The sequence below is a fragment of the Cucurbita moschata genome, unplaced genomic scaffold, assembly GCF_002738365.1.
Source record: "Cucurbita moschata cultivar Rifu unplaced genomic scaffold, Cmos_1.0 Cmo_Scf00034, whole genome shotgun sequence".
NCBI classification, from domain to species: domain Eukaryota; kingdom Viridiplantae; phylum Streptophyta; class Magnoliopsida; order Cucurbitales; family Cucurbitaceae; genus Cucurbita; species Cucurbita moschata.
Genome location: NW_019268550.1, coordinates 34110 through 59845, shown reverse-complemented (window position 1 = coordinate 59845; position 25736 = coordinate 34110). Strand labels below are relative to the sequence as shown.

At 35.8% G+C, this 25736-nt stretch overlaps 3 protein-coding genes across 9 annotated transcripts; 2 read left to right on the top strand and 1 right to left on the bottom strand.

Moving 5' to 3' along the window:
• The first annotated feature begins 127 nt into the window (after positions 1–127).
• Positions 128–19842, top strand: LOC111430703 (endonuclease MutS2). 5 transcript variants are annotated; one of them, XM_023067073.1, is made up of 20 exons: positions 128–519; positions 1739–1867; positions 4135–4302; positions 4387–4470; positions 4737–4787; positions 5639–5695; positions 5858–5940; positions 8314–8437; positions 8665–8724; positions 10168–10410; positions 10492–10572; positions 10661–10808; positions 11145–11272; positions 14925–14972; positions 15088–15218; positions 15482–15600; positions 18142–18245; positions 18584–18654; positions 19052–19356; positions 19483–19842. In XM_023067073.1, exons 1-20 carry the CDS (start codon positions 250–252, stop codon positions 19635–19637), a joined length of 2559 nt encoding a protein of 852 aa, XP_022922841.1. In that variant the 5' UTR covers positions 128–249; the 3' UTR covers positions 19638–19842. The 5 variants fall into 5 exon arrangements, with proteins under 5 accessions (XP_022922841.1, XP_022922840.1, XP_022922845.1 ...); XM_023067072.1 differs by having other exon boundaries at positions 8314–8443; XM_023067076.1 differs by having other exon boundaries at positions 129–519; positions 15518–15600.
• Positions 19843–19927: 85 nt separating this feature from the next.
• Positions 19928–21159, bottom strand: LOC111430707. Of its 2 annotated transcripts, XM_023067083.1 has the most exons (3): positions 20896–21159; positions 20567–20811; positions 19928–19991 (listed from the first exon to the last, which is right to left on the bottom strand). In XM_023067083.1, the coding sequence occupies exons 1-3, from the start codon at positions 21055–21057 to the stop codon at positions 19976–19978; spliced, it is 423 nt and encodes a 140-aa protein (XP_022922851.1). In that variant the 5' UTR covers positions 21058–21159; the 3' UTR covers positions 19928–19975. The 2 variants fall into 2 exon arrangements, with proteins under 2 accessions (XP_022922851.1, XP_022922850.1); XM_023067082.1 differs by lacking the exon at positions 19928–19991 and having other exon boundaries at positions 20158–20811.
• A 2587-nt stretch (positions 21160–23746) lies between these two features.
• LOC111430745 lies at positions 23747–24990 on the top strand. 2 transcript variants are annotated; one of them, XM_023067140.1, is made up of 2 exons: positions 23747–23955; positions 24336–24990. In XM_023067140.1, the coding sequence occupies exon 2, from the start codon at positions 24359–24361 to the stop codon at positions 24794–24796; it is 438 nt and encodes a 145-aa protein (XP_022922908.1). In that variant the 5' UTR covers positions 23747–23955; positions 24336–24358; the 3' UTR covers positions 24797–24990. The 2 variants fall into 2 exon arrangements, with proteins under 2 accessions (XP_022922908.1, XP_022922909.1); XM_023067141.1 differs by having other exon boundaries at positions 24173–24990.
• The last annotated feature ends 746 nt before the right edge of the window (positions 24991–25736 follow it).

The window sequence follows — 25736 nt, the reverse complement described above, 5'->3', positions numbered from 1 at the left end:
TTAAATAGGGCGTAAAAATTATAATATTTAAGCGAATTCATTAAAGTAAAACTTTTTAGTGGAAAAGTTTTGGGGATAAAGATTGGAAAATCTCGTAAAATATAAATTAATATTATTTTCCGGGAAAAGGCAAAATACCATCCATTGGAATGTAGATAGCATGAGCAAAGGTAGCTATTAGCGGGAGTAGCAGCTTGTTCTTAGGACAAAACTCTCTCGTCCCTCGTCGGTGGCAGCCAGGCTAAAACGATGCTTTCTGCAGCTGTTTTTGGCCACCACCTCACCTGGATCAACTCTGCTACACTGCCGGTTATCAGTGTCAGTTCGTTCAGATTCCAGAATCGAGCTGTACCCGTACACTTCTCCCTCTCCGCAAACCTTTCCGTCGGCAATGACATTAGAGGTGACAGAAACAGACATTCAATCCACCTTGATAGTCTCAGAGCGCTGGAATGGGATAAACTCTGTGATTCCGTTGCTTCCTTCGCCCGCACTTCACTGGGTCGTCAAGCTATCAAGGTTTGTATCACAGCTAAATTCTCATATTCCTGTCCATGCTTCTGTTTTTTTCCTATGAAGAGTACTGCTTCAATTTTTGATTTATAGACTTGGATGCATATTACTGAGTTAGGCCAAACTAATTCCTGAAAGTTGGATAGCATCATAACCAACCGATTGATAAAATGTAAGTCTAAATATATCATCTGCTAAAAGATTTCATGCAAACAATTGCTCTATAATACACCCTCAAATTGGAGCTTGGATGGTGAATTTAATTTTGTATTCCTGAAGAAATCTAAGAGGAAGTTCTTTATTAGAGTTTATTTATTTAACACCCAAACCTAAACCTACTGCTAGCATATATGGTCTACTTTCGCCCGTTACATATCATCACCAGCTTCGCGGTCTTAAAACGGATCTACTATGGAGAGGGTCTTTCCCTTCAAGGGCTTCCCTAACATTATAAATGGTATCATCACCAGCTTCACGATTTTGCATTTTTTTCACGATACAATGTTCAATCTCAATTTGTTTCCACAGATATAAGTACTCATTTAGTATTTAGCTTGGCGACTAGAGCGAAGGTCTTTTGATAGTCAATCCCATAAGCTTCGATGAATCTTTTAGCCACCAGACAAGTCCTGAAACGCTCTATACTACATTCCCATTGTGTTTGGTTGAAAAAATTCATCTACATCCCACAGCGTGCTTGTTTACGACTAGAATTGCACAGGGTCCATCATGGTGCTATAAGAAAAATGATTCCCTAGCCTGAAGTCATTGCTGGTAGACTTTTTTTCAATGTCTAATGTTCAGTGGGTGTTTTTTGATTCATTCAAGGAGAACCTTCTTCATTTGATGGTTGGTCCTCCATTGGTGCCAAAATCTGGTTCAAAAGGAATTAGAGGATTTTTCACAAGTCTCTTCCTTGGGTTGATCGCTTTGGTTCAACTCACCTCAAAGCCTCTACATGGTGTTCTCCTTCCAAATTCTTTGCAGATTATTCTATTAACGATATATGTTTAAATTGGAACGCCTTTATATATTCCTTGTACTTTCTTTTGTATTGTTGCCCTGGGATAGTTTGTAATTTTGAGCATTAGTCTCTTTACATTATTTCAATGAAAAATTTTCCAAAAAAACAAAAAAAAAAAAGTAGTTGATATTAACTACCTTAGGAAATTTCTTTCATGTTACATTTAAACTTGTTTTGAATCACTTTATTGCTCAAGAACAGGCCCAACTTTGGTCTTTGAACCGGACATATGAAGAAAGCTTGAGACTTTTGGATGAGACTAATGCGGCAGTAGAAATGCACAAGCATGGTGGCTGCAGCTTGGATTTAAGTGGCGTCGACCTTCGGCTGGTTAGTGCATTGTCACTTATTTTCCCTTTTTACCATGGTGAAAATCATCTGAAATTTGGGAAGATGGAAGGTCAGAGACTTTTTTCCTTTTATAAAATTTTGAATAAGCTTCAATAAATCGGTCTTTATCTTCTTTAACGGTCAACAGTCCAATCGAGAGACACCAACAGTCGAACTCTGTCCTGACTTAAATGTAGGCACTTTTTATCCTTTTCAACATAGGGAAGTGAAGAAGACTCCATTACCGAATATTCAACCGAAGAATTTATATTTAATTCCTTTCGCCCACCAACTGTAGTAGTGAAGTGCTCAACATGCAAGGCAACTGAATTATTTCCTATCTCCAAACCGACCTTATTAATTAAAAGCTCACCATGCATGATAATTGGAGAAGTATCAATTTCTAAAGCCTTGAGTGAAAAGCCCTTGCAACCAACAGCTTCCTCAATTAGTTCTGAATTAAGAGAACAACAGAAAGCCATCTAAATCTTTCCCTTCCAATTTATTGCTAAAATTAACCATAAAAGGATGAATAGGAGACCGTTCATCTTCCTTTTACTTCCCAAGTCCTCAAACGATCCAAAGGATTGCTAAACCAATCGAAATCCATGATATTCGAAATTTCCACTCTAGATGAAGCACGCTCAACTGAAGAAGAAATTTGCACAACATCAGCATGGGTTGAATCATGAATAACCACATTGGCATGGATAGAAGTACATTATTCTTCTTCACTTCAATGCAAGCCTCAAATCAATTCAACATGTTTATGGTTTTTCAACGAAATACTAATGAATCCACTGCATTTTTGTCCAATAGCCTCAAAATTTTGGAATAGGTAAACTTTTAAATTGGATCATTCGTCCAAAACTCTCCGCCCATTCAAATTTTCCATGATCTTGCCAAGAATCAACGATTCCTTTAACTTCTAAACCCTCACAAATGTCCATTTTAATTAGACTTCATCAGCAGAAAATGGGTTGAGCATGCAACTTCCAGAAATTAACTAACAATCCTCAAAAGTGTGAAGCCTTGTAATTACAAAAAGCAACTGAAAATCCAAAGTCACTGCATCCTTTAGTTTTTTATCCAAAAATCCTTAATTGGAACAGCAATATCATTTGAGGAAGTCCTCGTACCATCCCGAACTAAAGACCCATGCACTTCATAACCAATTTGATCTTTTTTAGAAGAATCAATCTTTATAGAACCAGATAAAAACTCGTCCAAATTTCCTGTGTTGGAGAGTATTGAGAGGAGTAGTCTCATATTGGCTAATTAGGAGGAAGATCATGAGTTTATAAGTAAGGAACATTATCTCTATTAGTACGAGGAACATTATCTCTATTAGTATGAGACCTTTTGGGAAACCAAAAGCAAAGCCATGAGAGCTTATGCACAAAATGGATAATATCATACCATTTTGGACGTTCATGATTCCTAACATGGTATCGGAGTCATGCCCTTAACTTAGTCATGCCAATAGAATTCCCAAGTGTCGAACAAAGAAGTTGTGAGTCTCGATTAAGAGGAGGTTGTTCGAGAGCTTTAGAGAAGGAGGCTCAGGAGAGACTTTATAGCGTACTTTGTTCGAGGAGAGGATTATTGAGGATTATTGAGAGGAGTAGTCTCATATTGGCTAATTAGGAGGAAGATCATGGGTGTATAAGTAAGGAACACTATCTCCATTGGTATGGGCATTTTGGGGAAACCAAAAGCAAACTTATGAGAGCTTATGCTCAAAGTGGACAATATCATACCATTGTGGAAGTTCGTGATGGAAGTTCGTGATGCCTAACATCTTGGAATACCATCCATCCTCTTTTGTTTGCCCCAGCCGGAACTAAAATGCAATTCCTTTCAAGTTTTTGCAATTCCTTTGAACTAAAATGCAATTCTTTTGTTTGCCCCAGCCATAACCCATAACCCATCCGCTCAAGTTTTTGGGTTGTTGCTGATTTGACAGTTTGTACCAACAAGCCATTGAGAAAGAACATCCAAAAAATAGATGACAGAGATTCCCCTTCCGCATGGCAAAGACAGCAAATAGGATGCAAAAGACATGAAGTAGGAAGCTTCCTTTGAAGCAAATCAGCTGTATTCAGATAACTATTAAACAAAATCCAAGAAAGAATGCTGATTTTTTTTGGGCATTTTGATTTCCACAAAGCTTTAAACAGATCTTTTGACATAGGAGAAGAATCTGCCTGCTATCGATTGTGTTTTTATTCCATTGTACTTCAAAGTGCTTTGTCTTGTTGTTAAAGGTGAAATCTGCAATGGAACATGCTCAAAGGAGTCTTCCAATGGATGGAAATGAAGCAGTTGCTATTGCAGCTCTTCTACAGTTTGCTGATATGTTGCAATTTAATTTGAAAACTGCAATCAAAGAAGATGCGGATTGGTCTACACGTTTTATGCCCCTAACAAAAGTGGTAAATGAAGCATCTGGGTATGACCTTAAAACGCTGCTCTATTCTATAATATTATGTGACTTTTTGTTTAAACCTTGATTGTAGATAATGGGAATGGTTGTAAATCAATCATTGATTAAACTGATACTGAATGTTGTAGATGAAGATGGCTCAGTCAAAGATTCTGCGGTTTGCTTTTTATAAACTTGCTGGTTTTGATTTTGTTACTAATATATGTTTCTCTACATTTAGAACCCTAATAATTTTGTTTTACAAAGCTCATCTTCATGTTTTTATTCCATTTGGATATTTATGTCATTTCCCTCACGTTTCTTTATGTTGAAAATATTTTAACATTTGAAATATTTAAATTTGAGAGCTTCTGTTATTTATTTATTGTATTTTTCTTAATCTACCATGGTCCATAATCTCTCTCTCTCTCTTCTCTTCATCAGAGTTCTGCCTTAAGGCAATCTCGAGATCAAGTTCGAAAGCTTGAAAAAAAGGTGAGGTCTATTTTTCCTTTGTTGAAGTTTTAAGGAAGCTTTTCTGTTCAGGGAGTTGTTAATCTTTTTGTCATAAGGTTTAGTTATATTTGATGATTGACGAGGAGGTAAATCTTGGGCTACATTGAAGTGATTTAGTGCACCATATGCCTGATCTTGTTTGGATTGGAAGCATGGGTTAACCATTCCACTCACAGGCATAGTAGTTCTTGTAATCCGTTTTCCTATTCTTGTAGGGAAGAATGTATTTCTATCTTATCTCTTTCCTCGCGAGGAAGTATTTATGAAAATCTCTAGGGAGTGTCTATAGCTATCTTTTCCTTGACATCATAATATACTTTTAGTAGAAGGTTCCAAAAGCTATAATTATTTTTTTAAAACTTTTAGATTTGTTCTCGCATGCATTGCCCATCATCTGGAGATCTTAATGTGAGAAAAATCAACACGCTCTAGAACATTGAGATATGTTTCTATTGCGTGCTTTAGTGCGGTTTGAGCTTTACAAAACATTGGAGTAGGACTTATTCTTTAATCTTTAGATTGGCACTTTCAGCTAACACATTTAGATAGGTTTTCATACCTCATACTCATCCTTACATTCCTTTTTCTTGTACTTGTATAAGGAATGAAATTACCCAAAGTCTTGAAATACTCCAGATATTTTTTTATTTGTACCGCTCTTGTACATGTAATAGCATTAGCTACCTTTATTTCCATTTATAAGTTTCCGGAAAATGAGATTTATATTATCATGCTGCTGCATTTGATTCAAATTATAAAAAAAAATTACGAGCTCGATGCTTTAAGTTCCCTTCTTTATACTAAATTCAACATCATTTATTTATGTACAGCTATGTCAGTTAATGGACAGCCTAGTTAGGAACGCAAAGAGTGGAACATCCTTTATGGTAAGAAGTATGAGATTGGACTTGTATGAAGCATTAACTAATTTGTTTCTTTTCTAATAAATGTTTATTTATAATGATAAGAGACATGTAGATTAATGGACTGTTTTTTTTTTTTTTTTTTTTAATAATCTTTGTAATGATACTACTATAATTTTGGCTTAGGAAGTAGGAATTGTTGATGGAAGGTGGTGTATAAAGTCAGAGGGTGTTCAATTGATGGATGTTAAGGGTCTCCTGTTATCCAGGTTCATCCATTTTTAACCTATAGCATTCATGTTTGTTACATCAACTTATGGAAATATGCTTTATGGCCATCATTCTCATGCTAAATTTAACGCTGGTAATGAAGATATCGTTGTTTATCAAATGCAGCTGTGCTTTAGTGTAGTATATTTTTATTAAAAAAATAATAAACCTGCAAATGTATTAACAAAGCTCTAGTACAAAGGAGGACGATGTGACATCTCCCAAGTTGCAATAAAGCTTACAAAAAAGTGGCTCAGTTAGCAATATTAAAAAGTATTCTCCTTTTATTACAAAAAAGCGCTCTCTTTTGACATTTTTTTAAACCAAATTTTCATTAACAAAAAAAAAAAAAAAACAAAAAAACAAAAAAAAGAAAAAGAATACAAGAACATCCAAAAAAAAAAAACCAAACCCAAAGAAAGCCCCTAAAGATAGTGAATCAAGCCAACGAAGACCTAATGAATTATGACAAAAAGAATTCCTTACCGATGCCCAAAGAAAAGTATAGAACATAACAAGGGACCAAACATCACTAGGAACACTCTATTCCTCTAAAGATTCTATTGTTCCTCTCTCTCAGAAGATCCCACAACAATAAGGCACACACTTCAACTTGTCACAAGAAGCTCATTTTCTCCCAAAACAGAGGATGGAGAAGTAACTCCTCGATCATCTCACTGTAGACTTTGTGTCGAGATCACTAAAATTCAAACACCTCAAAAAAAANAAAAAAAAAAAAAAAAAAAAAAAAAAAAAAAAAAAAAAAAAAAAAAAAAAAAAAAAAAAAAAAAAACTCTATATAGATCGTGCAAAGTCGCAAATCTAAAGAATATGAACCAGGTCTTTTTCTGTCCCCCCGACAAAGAATTCAATAAAAAGGCCCTACTAAAGAAGGCAGTTGTCTAAAGTTGATCAAGAGTATTAATTACTTTGTGAATAACCTGCCAGACAAATAACTTAACCTTGTTTGAGATTTGCACCTTCCATAGAGCAGAAAAAACACTCCCTAGAGGGGGGGTAGGGTCCAGCAAGTAGCGAAAGAAAGAGCTACAGGAGAAGCCCTTAAAAGGGTTTGGGCTCCAAGAACAAACATCCTTCTCCTTGATATAAACTCAAATTCCTCAATAAAAAAAAGTAAGAGAGTCATGACATCCACTATGTCTCTATTGGACAATAGACGATGGAAACTGAACGAAAGAGAGGGATAGCTCCCATAATGAACCAAGACATCAACCACACAATGATTTCTCATAGAGAAAACAGATATGATCGAGGAAACATTGTGTAGAGGTTTATCCTCCACCCACTTATCCTTCTAGAACTACGTTTCCTTCACATCACCCATAACACATTAAACCAAGTAAGAAAAAGAAGAGAGCACACTAATATTTTTTTTCCATAGAATTTTGTAAGTGTCTTTGACCGTACCTGACAACCACTTACAAAGATGAGACTCCTACTTGCTCACTGTAATATCCGTACCACAGGGTATTGGGAACATAGGTGAAACGCTACATCCATCTAGCCAACAACGCTGTGTTACAAGCTGTTAAATTCCCTTTTTAACTTCTCCATGATGCAAAATCCCTTTTGTTCGATTATACTAAATAAAATATACTGTGTCTAGTCATCAAACCATTGCAAGTTAAGAAGGCTATATTAAAATCCTAGAACAAGGAGACTATTGAGAGTTTATGCAAGGATAAAAAGTGGAGACATTTGGGAAAGTGCTATCTCAAGTTTGAAACGTGGAATGTGAAAGAAAATGGAAAAAATGGAGAAGATTGGTTGTTAAGGAGGATAAATAAAAGAAAGAAATTTTTAACTTTACTGCTTTGGAAGAAAGATGTTCACGTGGTTCTTGGAGAAAAATGTGGGGGATTTGAAGGATCTAAATACCTTGAAGCCGTAGCTTTATAAGGCGCTTATTAAAAGATACTGCATTCTAGTCCGGAAACATTTTTAGTAAGATTCTGTGATTGCTCACTTGAAGATGCACATTACTATCTTGAATATAGCTGCTCTCTCACATTAGTAATGCTGGCTTGTAATAGTGATGTGGATGATTTATACTTTGTTATGCTGGAGATTTGAGAAAACAAATAATGAAAATAAACTATTTATAAAAAATAAAATGGATTGAGTTTTATTTCTAATAAGGCAACTTAATTAAAACTATAGCACTTTCTGGGAATTTGTACATCATGTACTGGTGAAAATCTGAAAAGTAATTGAATTTGAAGATTTTTATTATTATTATATTTTATTTTATTACTATTATTATTATTTCTTTGTATTTCCCCCAACTTTTTTCACATGATAGGAGATTAGCCCCCAAATGTTTCACATCTGAGAAGAATGTATTGTTGTAGTGCTGCAGGGATTGGTACCGTCCTAGAGCCACTCTCTGCTGTTCCTTTAAATGATGAGTTGCAACAAGCAAGGGCAGCAGTGGCAAAAGCTGAGGAAGATGTTCTCTTTATGCTAACTGAAAAAGTATGGGTGAGATGGTTGAAAAATAATAGATGATCTTTAAAAATGTCAAAAGTTAGCATATCGGTGTTAATTTTGTAAACTTAAAATGCGATCATTATACTTCTGGTGATTTTAAAGATTAAACTCTTCCTTCCAACGTGAAGCGAAATTATAATGTTTAAATATATTTATTTAGAGTATCTTAGTTAATGATATGATGTTATAATCCTATTTATGTTCCGTGACAGGTGAAAATGGATTTTGAAGATATTAATAAACTCATTCGCTGTATAATTGAATTGGATGTGGTGAGTAATTATCACTGCACCCTCAATACCCTTCTCTCCCTAGCTTAACTATTCTGGTGAATCATGTTTATCATTCTATTTATGAGCTCTCATGTTCCCCTTGCCTTCTCATTCCGTTCTTTGGCCAATTCTAGATGTTCTTGTTAAAATAAAGGCCTAATACTAATATTATCTAGAAGCTTCTTGGAGTACCTACATGAATAATCTAAACTTATCTATTAGTCATCTCTAGATTTATCTTGAAGATCGTAAATAAGTATCTCAAAAGAAAGGTTCTAGAAATATCCTAGCATTTCTTTAGGCTCCAAGAAATTCTAGAGAATTTGTTTAGAGAAGGATAAACTTCTTGGTAATATCTAGGACATTTTAGATCCAAGAAAGGCCTAGAAAACTACTTTTACCTAGGCTCCAAGGATTTCGTACGTATAAATAAGGAGTTTGTTTCCATAAGTAAGCCAAGTAATGAAAAGCTAGAAAGTGTGAGTGAGTGTGAGAGTGTCTCTTAAAAGTGTCCATCTTTGTACTTTCTTAATAAAAGATTCTTTCATTCAAGAATTTCTCTTCCTCGCTGTGCTAATTTCTTCAACAGTTCTCAATTATACTTACTCTTATTTGTGGATGACTACAATCAGAAGCAAACAGACAGGCCAATTAGAAGGTTTTTGAATCCCCAATTGTAGGAAAAGAACAATGAACTCGAGGCCTTTGGAAAAATGTAAACTTCAATCTAGGTGATGGTAAGAAATTTGGATTTTGGGAGGATGCTTGGATCTCCTCTTGTCATTTAAAAATTTACCCCTCTATATTCTATGGTAAACTCCAAAGCCTCAACTATACAGGAGTGCGGGTTGGACACAAATAAAACCTGGGACTTCAAGCCAAGAACAGGACTTTTAGACAGGGAATTGGAAGAATGGACCAGCTCCACTTCAATCCTCCACGATTCTCCTCCAGATCATCTTTGGATCATATGTGGTGGAATCCAGACTCATCAGGCAAATTTACTTCGAGCTTTGTTGCTAAAAGGTTACACGATAATACTGATTACTTAGATCTCTGTCTCAACAAGTTGTTTTGGAAGAGCACTGCCCAAAGAAGGCGAAGAGGAATTCTAATATTTTCTTATCCTCGAACATGTGCCTTGCATGTAATGAAAATGAAGAGACCTTCAGTCACCTCTTTCTTCAATGTCTGTTTGCAAAGAAGGTTTGGAATTTCATCTTTAATTATTTTGATTTTGTCCGTTGTCCGCCTAAATAAGTGGAGATGGGTTTGTCAAAATTGCTTTCTGGTTGGTAGCTTAAACAGAAGGCAAGGATTATATGATCATAAATTATGTACCCTCCTATTTGAACTATCCTTGTGCAAATTGCAAAAAACGACCACGCTCATATAGTAGATTTATTACTTGACTTGTAATTCATGTTTTTCCTTGATGGACAGGTCAATGCGCGAGCATCTTATGGTCTTTCATTTGGGGGGGCATGTCCCAATTTAATCTTACCAGGTGGGTGCAACTCTTCTATTGCTAATGTCTACTTATCAGGGGACCAAATATCTCAGGCATCACACCCAAAGGAGAACAAATGGGTTCTCTATTTACCCAATGCCCATCACCCTTTACTAACTCAACAATATAGAGAAAGTTTGGAAAATGCCAAGAGGGATGTTCGAAATGCTGTTACTGTAAGCTATACTGAGTCTGATACTGTAGAAAGAAGTTATTTAGTAAATTGAAGCTACTCTGAGTCATCATCTTTCTTGTAGGAGATAGGGAGAAAACTTCCTGGGGGTAATATGTCATGGAAAGAAAAAGGAGTTGCCGATATTTCATTATTAAAAATGAAGGTAATTTGTTATTGTGATTTTGTGTCCGTTGATAAACTCTTCTCGCACCATTATTTAATACATTCAAATAAAAAGTGCTTCTTATTAGGTTGAACAATTGGAGCAAGCTCGTCCTGTTTCGGTTGATTTTGCAATATCTCACAGAATTCGAGTTTTAGTTATAACTGGCCCTAATACTGGGGGTAAGACAGTTTGTTTGAAGACCATTGGATTGGCAGCCATGATGGCGAAATCAGGTATGTTTTAAGAATGATTATTTTTTTTGGTACGCAATGATTTCGGTTTCCATTTACAAAACGAATTCAAGTCGAGCTTGGTTGTTCAGTCTTGTGACCCAAGTGGGGCCGTTAATGTGGTGGAATGAGGTTTAATTTATGTAACCCATTCAAATCTAGTTTGTTATGAGGAATGATAAATTATTATCCCAAGAAATGCGGAGTAGTTTACTATATAATGAGTGGAAAATGTGGGATATCGAATTGCTATACTTGCATCAATTTTGTTGCTTGTGATATAGGCTTTTTACATTGGAATATTTAAGTGACCTTGCGGTTCTTTTGTTCACTTCATAGGTCTTCATGTTTTAGCTTCAGAGTCTGTACAAATCCCTTGGTTTGATTCTGTTCTTGCTGATATCGGTGATGAACAGTCCCTGACCCAATCTTTGTCCACCTTTTCTGGCCATTTGAGGAAAATAAGTGTAAGTAAATTTGGATCCTTCATCTCGTTTCTTCAAATTGTTTTTATCTCAATATATAAGCAAGACGGTTGGACGGTTATCAGTTTTTTATGATTTCCTTACCATGCATGCATCTCTGTACGTGCCATAATCATCAGAGATATTCATGTTTCTTAATCATAGCGAACCTTTTGTGAGTTGGTTAAGTTGTGAAAGTTTTTAGCTACTCATGTTTTGGGGGGGGGGAGGTTATTACCTTTTTTTTTTTTTTTTTAATTTTTAACAAGAAACGAACTTTTCATTAATAGATGAGAGTAATATAAAAGTTCAAGGATACAATTACTCAAAGGGAGTGAAAAAAAAGGGTGGGGGGAGTACCATTGATTCCTGAACAAAACCAGCAAAAAGGAAAAAAGAAAACAAAAAAAACCAATAACAAACCCCAGCCTGCAAATATCAGCCTAAAACAAGATTCAAATGGAAAGCCTGCCTGCAAACATCATCAACACTCGAGTAGAGCAACATGAGAACCCTGTGAACCCACAAAATAGCTCCTCCATAATTAACACTAATCCTTAAACCTAATTTCATAGAGAATGATTCAAAATTCTTCAAAGTAACGCTGAGGATCTCCTTTCTCTGAGGCAATAGAGGGAGGAGAAAGAAGTTCACTACCTTTAAGATGAACCTTAGATTACCAAACTCAATGTGTTCAAAACGGGATTGCTCATTATTAAAAGGGCGACATCAACCACCTCCAAAAGACTCTTCATCAACTCTCAAGCTTGAATCATCATCATACAAACGAGTTCAGAAGCAAAATTATGAACACCAACATTGATTCCTGAACAAAACCAGCAAAAAGGAAAAAAGAAAACAAAAAAAACCAATAACAAACCCCAGCCTGCAAATATCAGCCTAAAACAAGATTCAAATGGAAAGCCTGCCTGCAAACATCATCAACACTCGAGTAGAGTAACATGAGAACCCTGTGAACCCACAAAATAGCTCCTCCATAATTAACACTAATCCTTAAACCTAATTTCATAGAGAATGATTCAAAATTCTTCAAAGTAACGCTGAGGATCTCCTTTCTCTGAGGCAATAGAGGGAGGAGAAAGAAGTTCACTACCTTTAAGATGAACCTTAGATTACCAAACTCAATGTGTTCAAAACGGGATTGCTCATTATTAAAAGGGCGACATCAACCACCTCCAAAAGACTCTTCATCAACTCTCAAGCTTGAATCATCATCATACAAACGAGTTCAGAAGCAAAATTATGAACACCAACATTGATTCCTGAACAAAACCAGCAAAAAGGAAAAAAGAAAACAAAAAAAGCCAATAACAAACCCCAGCCTGCAAATATCAGCCTAAAACAAGATTCAAATGGAAAGCCTGCCTGCAAACATCATCAACACTCGAGTAGAGTAACATGAGAACCCTGTGAACCCACAAAATAGCTCCTCCATAATTAACACTAATCCTTAAACCTAATTTCATAGAGAATGATTCAAAATTCTTCAAAGTAACGCTGAGGATCTCCTTTCTCTGAGGCAATAGAGGGAGGAGAAAGAAGTTCACTACCTTTAAGATGAACCTTAGATTACCAAACTCAATGTGTTCAAAACGGGATTGCTCATTATTAAAAGGGCGACATCAACCACCTCCAAAAGACTCTTCATCAACTCTCAAGCTTGAATCATCATCATACAAACGAGTTCAGAAGCAAAATTATGAACACCAACATCATCCTCTTCAAAAATCTCATCAGCACCCTTATCCAAAGGTTTTTGAATGGAGTTATAATATATGAAAGCTGAAGATCAAGAAAGTAAAACTTTTTGTTTTTTGGTAGACATGGGGCTTTTATTGAAAAAAAAAAAAGAAAAAAAAAACGAAGGCATAAAAAGCAAGCTCACAAAAATGGAGTCCAAACACTAACTACAGAAAAAGAGCTCTAATCCCAAGAGTATCATATCAAGTTCATAAGTACAGAATGGTTGGATAACGGACACTCATAAGGACACATTAAACATAGCTACCTCCCAAACCTCCTTCCAGAATCTCTCAACCTCCCAAAAAGTTATGCTATTTCTCTCGAACCAAAAACCTCACTGCACAACAAAGAAACACGTCAGCCACAAAATTTACCCTTATTCCTAAACAGGGGATTGAGGAGCACCACCACGATGCTATCACTGCAACCTATGCCTTGAATCAAACATAAACCAAACGATCGCAAGCATTTGCCCCCATGGGAAATAAGCTAACTGGCACCCCATAACAAGTGGTCTAAATAATCGTCTGCCTCCTCCTGCAAGTACTTGCACCACTGCAAACCAAGCACAAAAGAAGATGATCTCTTACATGGTCCAATGTATTAATTCTTCGAAGTAAAATTTACCACAGAAAATTTGACTTTCTTAGAACTTCTAATCTTCCAAATAGAGCAGATGAGAAGGCTGAGACAAGTTCAAATAAAACCCTCATTTTTGCTAGAGTTCCTAATAGGTGACCTATGTGGATGACATTTATATTTTTCTCAATCAACAAATTTATTGATCAAACGAATAGTGAATTAGGCTTTTGACTTTGCTTGGAATCTTCCATGTGATTGTTGTATATTATTGTAACAAGAAATGAAAAGAGACTAGCGTTCCAGAAATGCCAACAAAAGATTCTCTGATACTAATTAGAGGAAAAAGGGAAGTTGAATGTATCGAAAGAGAGTAATTTTCATTCTCAGTCAAATATCCAAAATTATAGGAAAAACGGAAGTTCTATGGATTAATGATGTCCATAAAAATTGTTGAAGTATTGATATATGTACTTTTACTCCTTTTCTGAATTATTTTATCTTTATTTAGTTTAGATACTATTCTTTTATATAGTACTCTCATGAGCTATATCTTTGTACTCAATATAGCTAGTTTCCTTTTTTTGTATTTTTTCCATTGTATTATATCTTCTTGTAATTTGGGGTTTTGTAGTTGGTAAATTTTTTTTCTAAAAAACTACCATATAATTAAATTTACTATAACCCATCAGCTTAAACTTTTGGGTTAATTGGTGACTTAACATGGCTTTTGGGTTGATCAGTGATGTAACATAGTATTAAAGCAGGAGATCTTGTGTTCAAACTCTTGTAATGTCATTTTCTTCTCAATTAATATTGAATTCCACTTGTTCGGCATTTTACCAATTTCTAAGCCCACAAGTGTAAGGAAGTGTTGAAGTATTTATATAACTAAATCGACTTGCAGAGTTTTCTACAAATTTTCAAACCCACAAGTGTGGGAGAGTGTTGATGTATTTACGTAATTAAATTTACCTTAACTCACTAGCTTAAACTTTTGGATTAATTGTTGATTATTAAAAAACATGACAGAAGACTTGGAAGAAGAGGGGCTGAAGTTTTTTTTTTTTTTTTTTTTTTGTTTGAAAAAATGAGTCCCATAATAGATTATTTTGAGATAAACTGCATGTCAGGACCATTTTATGGTCTACATCATAGAGGAACTTTCAAACTTTTGAGTCTATTAGAATTTTTTTTTTTCAGCAAGGCATTAAATATATTCTATCCTCTATAATGGAAATTGTTTTATACTCATTTATTCAGATTATCTGATACTTTTTCTTCATATGATTACTTTTCATACATATGACAGGAGATACAGTCGGTTTCAACTAGTCAGTCGTTGGTACTACTGGATGAAGTGAGTATATTACTTGGTTCGGGAACTGAGAAAAACCATCATCAATTTAAAGGAAAAGAAAAGAAAAGAAAAAACAATTAACGATCGATTTTAGTCTAGTTGTTTTGCATGGTAGGTTGGTGCAGGGACCAATCCTCTGGAGGGAGCCGCACTTGGGATGTCACTGCTGGAATCTTTTGCTAAATGTGGAGCTGCATTGACAATCGCAACTACACATCATGGAGAACTTAAAACCCTAAAATATAGGTACAGTAAGCAAATTATAGATAAGATTTGAAAACAATGACAGGTTCTTTCTTTTCTGGTCTGTTCTTTCTTTGAATTCAATAATGACAGGTTTTGGTTGCTTGACTTTTTGAACTTTATAATATGAACCTTGTTTAGAAAATAATAGTAATAAATCAAAGATTCTTTTGAATATACATGCTTTTTTAATCTTTTTTTTTTTTTTTGGTATGTTAATCATCGAATAAAGAGCCTTAGAAAGTCTATTTTTTTCTTGCTCAAAGATCTTTGATTCATAGCTATGAGGCTTTTCTCTACAGCAATGAGGTCTTTGAAAACGCGTGTATGGAATTTGATGAGGTGAACCTAAAGCCAACTTACAAGATTCTCTGGGGAGTACCAGGTTCTCACTATCGAAACATGATTACCATTTAGTCCCTTCACATTTCATCCATTTCCAAATTGTTAGTTACTTCTATTATTCCGTTTTGGATAAGAGAAACATTAATTTTCATTTATTATTCAGTAATCTCTAGGGACATTTAGTATGCAAAGATGAGAATGTGATGCCTAAGAACATGACAATTGTGCTCGGTAAATGGAAATGAGATCTGTAAAATGTGATGTAGATTTTTATTTTTTACTTTATAAAAGTCTAATATTATTTATTAGAAGTGAATTGATTGTATTAAATTTCAATAAAGAATTCCAAAGGAGTTACTAGCATTCTTTTTATATGCTTGTTAAATTAAATTTATTTGTAATGTTTTGTTTGATAAACTACTTAATCATATATTAACAAACTATTTTAACTTACAAAGAATTCTTAAAATTATAGAAATTTAAAGAAAGTAATTAATTCTTAAGTTAATTATGTTTGGTATGTTTAGGATGTCAATGTCTAATTGTAGAGAAGAGAGGTCCGTTGGAGAAAAGGGGAAATTTTGGCTAGACCCTTTCGATCTTGCAAAATTCAGGGCCTCTCAATAATAACCGAGTTTGAAGATTTGTTTCTCCTCGCTTGATTACTCAATGGAATGTCCCTTATAACATATTGTAACCCATATAATTTTTATTGCTGATGTGTCTTTCTTCTCTTCCTAGGTTTATTAAAAGTGTAAATGGAAGTATATGAGATAATGAGATGCCAAAAACGTTGGTCTCGAGATGGTTGGTTGTTGGACTGTATTGTTTGGCCTCCTGGAGGTAGAAAGATTAGCAGTTTCTGAACAGTTACCTCATTCGTTTTGGGAAATAAAAGAAAAGAGAGTGGTGAAAGGAGATCGGAATTCTGGTAATGTCTAGGTTGTTTGTTCATGATGATTGGATGGATATCAAGAAGAATATAGAGGATCACTGTGAGCTTCTTTGCTGTTAATTCATTTATGGGTGATAAAGCCTTATTAAAGATGCAAAATGGGAGTAGTGATATTGGAAAATTTTGGTTCTTTTCATGGGATATGGTGGTTGGGTGGAGACTTTGGACTTGCCTTTGAATTATTGGACTCGTGGTTGCTTTGAACCCATTGGATTTCATTTTGGAGGCCTTGTCAGTGTATCTTTTTCATCCTTAAATAGACTGAATTGCGGCTCAGCCAAAATTCGGTTTAAAATGCATTTGTTGTTTTGTTTCAGCCGTAATTGAAATTGAAGACAGATTGTTAGTGAGTGTTTGTTTATAGCTTCATCCACATTCTAATCGTTTTGCATCCACGTTCTAACCAGTACATTTCCATTTGGGTGCTATTAGTGTAATGGTCGCAATAGCATTGACACCTTATGGAAAATAATGGAAAATGGAGGACTATAGCTAGTATTTATGATAGCGTGGAAGTTTGAAAGCAAATGGTTTTCTTCTTCTTTGAAGTGTTTTCTTGGTTTGCTGTTGGTGGCTTATAAGCTAATTGGCAAGGAACAAACCAAATCTCCCCACTTACCCCAGTAAACCATCAGATGATTTGGTGGGATTAAAATCAAGATGATAGACAAGGGTGTAAAGGATAAACAAGAAACATGTCCAGTTATTCACTCAATAGATCATTCTCATTTGAGCAGTGGAATTAATCATTAGTTTATGTTTAATCTTTTTCTTTTTTTCAATTAGAAACTGAGGAGAAGATATCATTTAAGGAAAAAGAAATCAAAAGACCGGAGTTTTAAGAATATCTTCAACCGGTTTGTAACATAAAAAACGAACAGTTACCAAAAATGAAATAGAATAACTTTGGTCTAGGAACCAAAAAGACAAAAAGAACCCAATATCATCCCACAAATAATCATACGATATATATATATTTTTTTTTGGGGGGGGGGTCTTGGAAGGCTCTCCTATCCTATTCCTTTCTATCCACTCAAAATAGCTGCACATGAATTGAGCCATAGAATCTTCCATGCTATTCGCAGTTTTGACCAAAAAACACCTGAAGGACCATTAACTGAGCTATTATATTCTGAACCCAGCTTAAACAAAAGGCGTCCAGAAACCTGGACCATAGGGAGGAGGCCATAGGACAAAGAAAAGAATTAGCGATTCACGCCCTTAGGGGACCCTAAATCTCCAAAGGATTTTGGTAAACTGGCTAGGAAAGCACGGGCATGCGTTTGAAAAGGACGGTGAAGTGGGTTTCACAGAAAATCGCCCACTCTTTTCAAGGTTCCACACTCCCCGGTCTACCAAATTATAAAGGTAGATAGAGTTTAACATGGCCATGAACTCAAGCCACTCATTAACTTCTCTGTCAAGAACATGTATTCTAGGACAAAATAACATAAATTATACAGTTCAAGATCAAAGTCTGTTCATGCACGGGAAAAATGATTTTCAAGTTTCAGTTATGGTGCCTGCTTTTTGAGTAAACCAATTGCTTCTTGTGCCTTAGATTCTGCAATTCTTTTTTCTCTCAGCAAACCTAATACCATAAAGGAGGCGAAATTATGTTTGCAGGACGTTCAAATGCTATTAATATAGCTGAAAGGTTAGGGGTGCCTAGTTCTGTTGTAGATGATGCTCGGGAACATTATGGTGCGGCAAGTGCACAGATAGATGAGGTAGAATGCACCATATTTGCAAATTTGTACCTTGCTTTTTAATTTATTGAAGCATCATGTGAAGAAAAGTTCATGGGTTTTATCATTGTCAATTATTTTGTTGCATGTACCAATTTAATACTTTCTTATTTTTTATTCAATGTTATTCTTTCCTTAATTTTGTTTTCTTTTTTCTTAAAAAAAAAAAAAAGAAAGAAAGAAAAAAGCTGAAAGATAGTGCTCGCTTCTCCAGTGAGCAATAGCAGTAGCAAATTTTGAGCATTAATTCCTTAGTCCATTGCTTCTCAAGCATATGTTATGCTACATTATTTACAATTTTATGTTACATTATCTTGCAGGTCATACTCGATATGGAATGTACAAAGAAAAAGTATGGGGACCTCTTACAAGAAGCTCAAAATAATTTGACGTGAGTCTCTTGGTAAAAGCAATTTTATGGAAGAAATCTCAGTCCTACCTAGTATGTTCTAGTAATATTATAGGCCTTGTTCACGTCTTTTTTGCTCATTAAGTTGTGATATTTTTTAATTCGTATAGTTGCTGAAATTGTGGTCTCAATTTTCTTTATCATGGCTATTATTAACCGTATAAAGCAATTTAACAAAGAAAAGAAAAGTGTAATTTTGACCCTTTTTAATGTGAAGGAGAAGATATTTGGAGAAGGGGTTGAAATTTTTCTCATTGTGAATTGGTTTTGAGATGGAACACCATGCTTATTTAATTATGTTTTTCTCGTTTTCAATAGAGGGTGCCCTTCAGCTTGTGCATTCATTCATCTTTTAATCCATCCGTATTTGTGTTCATAGGGACTCGAAGAATCTTTACGAAAAGTTGTTGCTTGCTAGAAGAAACATTATTGAACATGGCAGACAACAGAGGCTTAGAAAAGTGCAAGAGGTATCCCGGGCAGCAGCAACGGCTCGTTCTAACCTTCACAGAAAAGTACGAGAACTGCGTGCGTCCGCAATTGAATTCTCCCCGCCCTCTGCCACTGATAGTAGGCAACGTGCAGTAAAAAACCCTAATACGCTAGATACAACAGGACAAAAGAATTCGATGGCATTGGATACGCATATCTCTTCAACCGGCGACATCAATCAGCCACGATCAGGTTTGTGGAAGACTCAAATTTTCTTCCTAGTAGAAGCTTCTATGTTGTTGTAAGTTTTGATATTGATCTTCCGTCGAGGGAGTTTTTCGTTACCATATCTCTTGAGTTTTGTCCGTATCATTACAGAGGAGCCTGAGTTTCCCACTGTTGGTGATACTGTGTACGTTTCTTCCTTTGGAAAGAAAGCGACAGTTTTAGGTGTAGAGCCATCAAAAGACGAAGTAACCGTTCGAGTTGGTAGCATAAAGTTGAAGCTGAAGTTCACCGACATAATGAGATAATCAGTCCGACCTAGCATACGTTAATTCTGTAAAATTAACCAACTTATTATCTCTTTTCTCTTTGCTATTGATGACAGGAGTTATCTTCCTGCAAGATTCATGGGGGAAGCTAAGGAAAATGTATGAATTAAAACCCACAGTGTTGAACTGGCCTACACAAGTTACTGGTACTATGCAAATTACGAACAATGTGAAAACTTAAAAAGTGAGTGATCATTGTCGAAGAGTGTTTGCTTATAGAAGCTTCTCCTGGTTCTTCTATGTGGCGCCATGCCGGAAGTGGTCTCCAGAAGAATGTGAAACGCTTAGTTTCTCCTGATGAACCCAATTCCAAAAGACTACACTGTTTTGTTCCTATTTTTTCAAACAAAATAAAAAAAATTTAAGAGACCTTGAACACAAAGTTGGATGGTGGGTTACAAGTGCAGGTCAGTGGATTTGGCACCTCAAAGATATTTCAAATAAATTAAACAGCGACAGACGTCCTCCATGCCTCTCTTATGGAATGCGGTGGAACATCTGTTAGGAAAAACAAACTCAGAATTGAATGCGTGCTTGACACCCTCTAGAAAAAGACAAGAGTCAGTTTCATTGGAAAAGAAAAAGAAATCTATTTCCCAATTTCCTCCTCCTCGTCCCTTTGAGGGACGTAATCCAAATTCCCATCAGCCCAACAGAATTCAAAGGCGACATCAAGAAAATAAAGCAAAAAAACAAGGAGAAAGGAAGATGAGAACATAGGAATAGGTCCAAAGATCCACAAAAGTAGAGGAAATGAGAAGTAGAAGGCACGCAATCCTAAGGACCAGAAATAGCTGCCTCTATTCACTGTGGTGGCGACGTAATCAGCCGTGAGGCGTCGATGGTGAGCGTGGGTTGAAATGTTTTTGAAGGGCGTATTGATAAGAATGCTTGCATGACTGTAATACCTGATGGACTGAACGTTAAACAAAAACGCCACCAAAAAGCACACCAAAATGGCGAAGAACTTGATAGAGAAACCGAACACGCTTTTGTCACCAAGTACCACTAATGGGGACTCACTGTGGCCGCCACTCGTCACTAAGACGGCCATGAGAGAGCAGAGCATTATAGCCGTCGATGCCAAAAGGGTGGACGCCATTATATTGTTCCTCAGCGTTTGGACGGCAAGGACGCCATTCTTTGACGCATCCTGATACCACTTCGAATTTTAGTTTCAGAGTATGAAGGCGAAAAGAAAAAATAAAAATAAAAAGAATGGTGGTCTGAATCGGACCTCCATCATAGCACGAACCCACAAACGACGATTGATGGCGTTGATGCCAATTACAGTCTTGTTGGGATGTCTGACGATCCGATAAAAAAGCCATACGTGATAGGCGACCATGACACCGAGCCCAGATGACACCAATATGTAGTCGCTAATCTTTTTCTCCATTTCCTTCTCCCAATCCAATGATGCAACTGCTAGGCCTGCACGCCTTTTCCTTGGAGATCAAGTGTGGCGTTTTATAAGCACAGTCCCCTCAAAAAATGTGAAATTTGTAATATGAAATAATTGTTTGTATTGTGTATTAAATGAAAGAAAAAGTTTCCTGTATTGGTTCTCTTTTTTTTTTTAGTAATTTTAAAAAATTAATAGAAACAAAACAAAAAAAAAGAGAGAGAGAGAGAGAGAGATAAAAAACAAAAACAGAAAAGAATCAGCTCTTTTTTTACAGTTAATTTGATTTTGAAGTGTCGGTTAGCTCGGAGGCAAGTCAGCCACCACCGAGTCGCCATCCAAAACTTTCCATTCCTGCTTTTGGTTAATTAAACACGGAGTTAGCAACAAGTGGGAAACAAGCGATGCCTGCTTTTTGTAGTGGGGAAGCACAGGAAGGCATAGGAAGCCCACGAATCAGTGGGTTATAAAATTACAAAACAGAGGAGCATAATGAATGATAGAAGAAAATTTTTGTAATATTTGTTTGGGATGTGGCAATTGCATGAACCAACAAAACGTCACAAAAATGGACAACAATACACAGGAAGGGAGGACACTCCGGGTAACAATCCTAGAAGCATCATTTTTTGGGATTCTTTGGTGGAAAGTATAGCCTCCTGGAAGAAAAGTTTTAGTTTTCCGAGGGACAAAGACTAACCCTCGTGATGTCTGTCCTTAGTGGCGTCCATGTGTTCTTTTTGCCTCCTTTTCAGATCCCAGTGAGGCTCTGTAATGAGGCTTTGTTGGCCAAACGGTTGCATGGTTCATGGAGAATTTGAAAGGATTTGGAGCACAGGGGGTGAAAGTTGAATAAGAGCTTGTATGGAGTGAAACAAGCATCGGGTCAGTGGTATAAGAAGTTTCACTCTTTTATGTGTTAGAGTGATTTTTTTGCAGGAGTGTGTTGTTACTTTAAGAAATGCACGGATTCTAATGTGTCTCTACCCTTGTATGTGAATGGTATATTGATTATCGGATCTAGTCCAAGAGAGATAAACCATCTGAAAATAAGCATGTCTTCGGTATTTAAGATAAAAGATTTTTGTGCAACAAAACAAATTCTTGGGATGATAGATCACACATTAAATCTATTCTATGAGCCATACATTGAGAAGGTGTCATCTAAATCTAAGATGAATGATATTAAACTTAAGACTAACACTTTGACAAATTGTCTTAAATTGTCAAAAAGACAATCTTCTAAGACAGTTGAGGATCGTGAGCACATGACATTAAGTTTCATATGTTTCTACACTTGGGAGCTTGATGTATGTTATGGTGTGCACTAAACTTGAGGTAAAATATATAGTGGAAAGTTTTAGCAATTACATGGTAAACTCAGGAAAAAAGCATTGGAAAGCTGTAAAGTAACGAAGATTGGAAGCGGTAAAGTAACTTTTGAGATATCTGAGAGGTACATCCAGTATTTTACTTGGTATGGCAATGACAAAATAGTTATGCTAGGTCTTGTGGATGTAGATCTTAGTATAGATGTAGACTCTAGCAATTGCATATCCAAATATATCTACACTATAGATAGAACAACAGTGAATTGGATTTTCAGGCTTCAAAACCGTGTTATTATTTTGATGAAAAATTCGGTCTATAATTCAAAGACAAAACACATTAGAAGATAATATCATTTCACTAACAAGTCAGTGGAAGAATGTGACATGTATTTAGAGAAGATAAAGGGTGCAAAGAATCTTATAGACATATTGACAAAGGGTGCAAAGAATCTTACAGACATATTGACAAAGTGGGTTGATATTAGAAAATTGAAGTTGTGCAAAGTCTTATGAAGATATTGATGATGAAGAGAATCTCTGGAGAATAAAATTTTTGGTTGACTTAATCAGTTTCCAAATGAGAGAATTGTTAGGTCATGGAACTTGAGGTTTAGTTGTGGCTTAGTTAATGGTCATATAAATAGTTAGGTAGATTATCTATAATCTCCCTAGATGTATGTACTTGAAGTTATCAATATAAACTTCTGGTCATCGTGAAGTTACCATCTCGGTGTTACATATATATTCCTCTTTGTGTTCTTCATATAGATCGTGCGTCAGTCGTGTGATTCTAACAATGAATACCATATTTGAAGCCACCAAAAAAATCATGAGAGAAGCCTTCAAGATGAACATCATACTCAATTAACTCGATCAATAATCGCCTACAATCTTTTTCTAACTCAAAATTCACAAGAATGGTGAGTTACTTGTGGCATAAGAGAAGCATTAGATTGGTACTTCCTAGCTATGGTGTCTATGAACGGTGAAGAGATGCATCCATTCAAATATGAAAAGACACTGGTTGAAGAGACATGGTAAATCTAAAAAGCTAGATTCATTCTCATCTTTAATGCATTATGCACCAACTTATTTCATGAATTTGCATTTATGAAGGTTGATGCATGGTTTCGAAAGGTTGTTGGCTGAATTTAGACTATATAGTCAAGGGTTGTGGGCTTTCATGAATTTAGACTAGCACTCTTGTAACTTGCTCTTTCTTTTACTTGAAGATGGAAAGCCAATCTCATTCTTTTAGGAGTTGATTTTTTTATTTTTATTTTTATTTTTAATTTTTGCTATAAAATAAAATTTCATTTAAAAAAATTAAGTCTTTCCTACTCCAACGACCAACGACGTCAACCCCATCATCACGGACTACGAACTCTCCTCTCTCCTCTCTATAAATACGCTTACCCCTTCTCACGTATCTCTCCTCCTATTACATTTTTTTGTTCTGTTTCCAAATCGGAGGGATAGGGAGAAGAGGGAGTGCGGGAGTTGATTCAGAGGGCCCTTTCTCCATTCTTTTTCCCATACTTGGCTTGGCCTCTCAGATCAAGTGAGTTATTTCTGTTCCTTTTCTTTTTTTAAATACATTTTCGAGCACCTCATAGTCTGTTACCCTTTTTGGGATCTTTATCTAAACATTCATTTATTTTCTGTTACCCTTTATTTTTCTATATATATATATATATAGATAGATATATATATGTAAGCGTTTTTGCTGTACTAAATATTTTTGTTCTTTTCCCCTAATCCGCACATGGGCTTCTTAGATCTGGTCTGAAATCGCCACGGTGTTTACGATATGTTGAATTAAGGATTTGATGTTGTGGTCTCCGGGGTTGGGATAATGTCAATTATTGTGTTCGCCATCTGTAGAACAATCTGGCGGATTCCTGTATTTGACAGTTTTGTATTTTGTGTTGGGATGTGCAGAAATTTTGGGGCAACACCGAATAATGGAGTTAAATGGGAAATCCATGGTGTCAGAGGCTGCAAATGTTATTTATCTTTCAACTATTGTGGGTGGAGATGGGGAAGTAGTTGGTCACAAATGTGATTGGAAATGTGAGAATGAGCATGTGTGTGGTAATATGTATCGCTGCAAACTGACAGGAATGACTCACATTTGTGACAAAAACTGTGACCAACGAATTGTATATGATAACCATACCTCACTCTGCCGTGCAAGTGGGCAGGTTTTCCCGCTTACACTCACAGAGGAACAAGCAATCAGAGGCATTCGCAGGAAGCTTGATGCTGACAATTCCTCCGTTGATGACTTTGGTTTCAAGCGTAGGCGGGATGCCCAGTTTCATCCTTCTCCTTTTGAGAGATCTTTCTCTGCTGCCCTCCCATTTTGTAGTCGAGTTGGAGACGGCATGGATATGAACTAGATTTACATTTGAATAATTTCCTTGCTGTTTGTAGGAACACTTATATATTTCTAATCTTGCTTAATGAACTATGTAGCTGACATTAGATTGACTGTAACAGATGGGATGGAGATCTTTACATTTCTATTTACTACTTCCTTACCTTGCATCTCTCTCTACAAAGTTGATATGCAGCCAGGTTTTTGTTTGCATTCACACCGTTGCCTCCTACAGTTTGTGAACCAACTATACCTTGTGACAATGTGCATTACAAGCGCGCCTAGCTTTACAATCTGCTTTTAAATCAACTTCCACAAACTTGTGATCCATAACTCTGTTCCTAATTGGTAGATAAATGATAGTTCTTGGTATAGGGGTGCTTACTGTAATATTTGTGTGCTACAGGGACCATGGACACACAGATCGTTTAGAAAATGCATTACGAGTCGTGAGTTTATGCAAGGCTAGGATGCAGATTGAACTCATATTTGATATAATACACTAGCGTTGATTCCATACACGGTCCTTCATCCATGCAATCCGAATTTTTGTCTTCGTTCACTAATACGAATGATTTTCTCTTCCATTGCCGAAAACTTGTTATTTAGAGTTCACGACTACCCTCATTCATTTGTTCTCTTTTTCCTACTTCAAACCACCTGCATAACCTTTTTTTTAAGTTAAAAAGATATTTTTAAAATTATTTATATTGTTTTTGTGTAGGCATATTACTGACCGAACTTTTCAAAGTTTTGTGTCATGAATGTATTTGGTTTGATGAAATTCCTATGTATTGGATGTGGTGACGTTGAAGATACACTAAAATCAATGATATGCCTAAAGAGATAAGGAGAGTCTGACTATTAAATTAAGATCATCCTAAATAACTTACCTAAGATTCAAGTATATTTAGGAAACCAATTAATAGATTAGGATTAAAAAAAAAAAAAAAAAAAAAAAA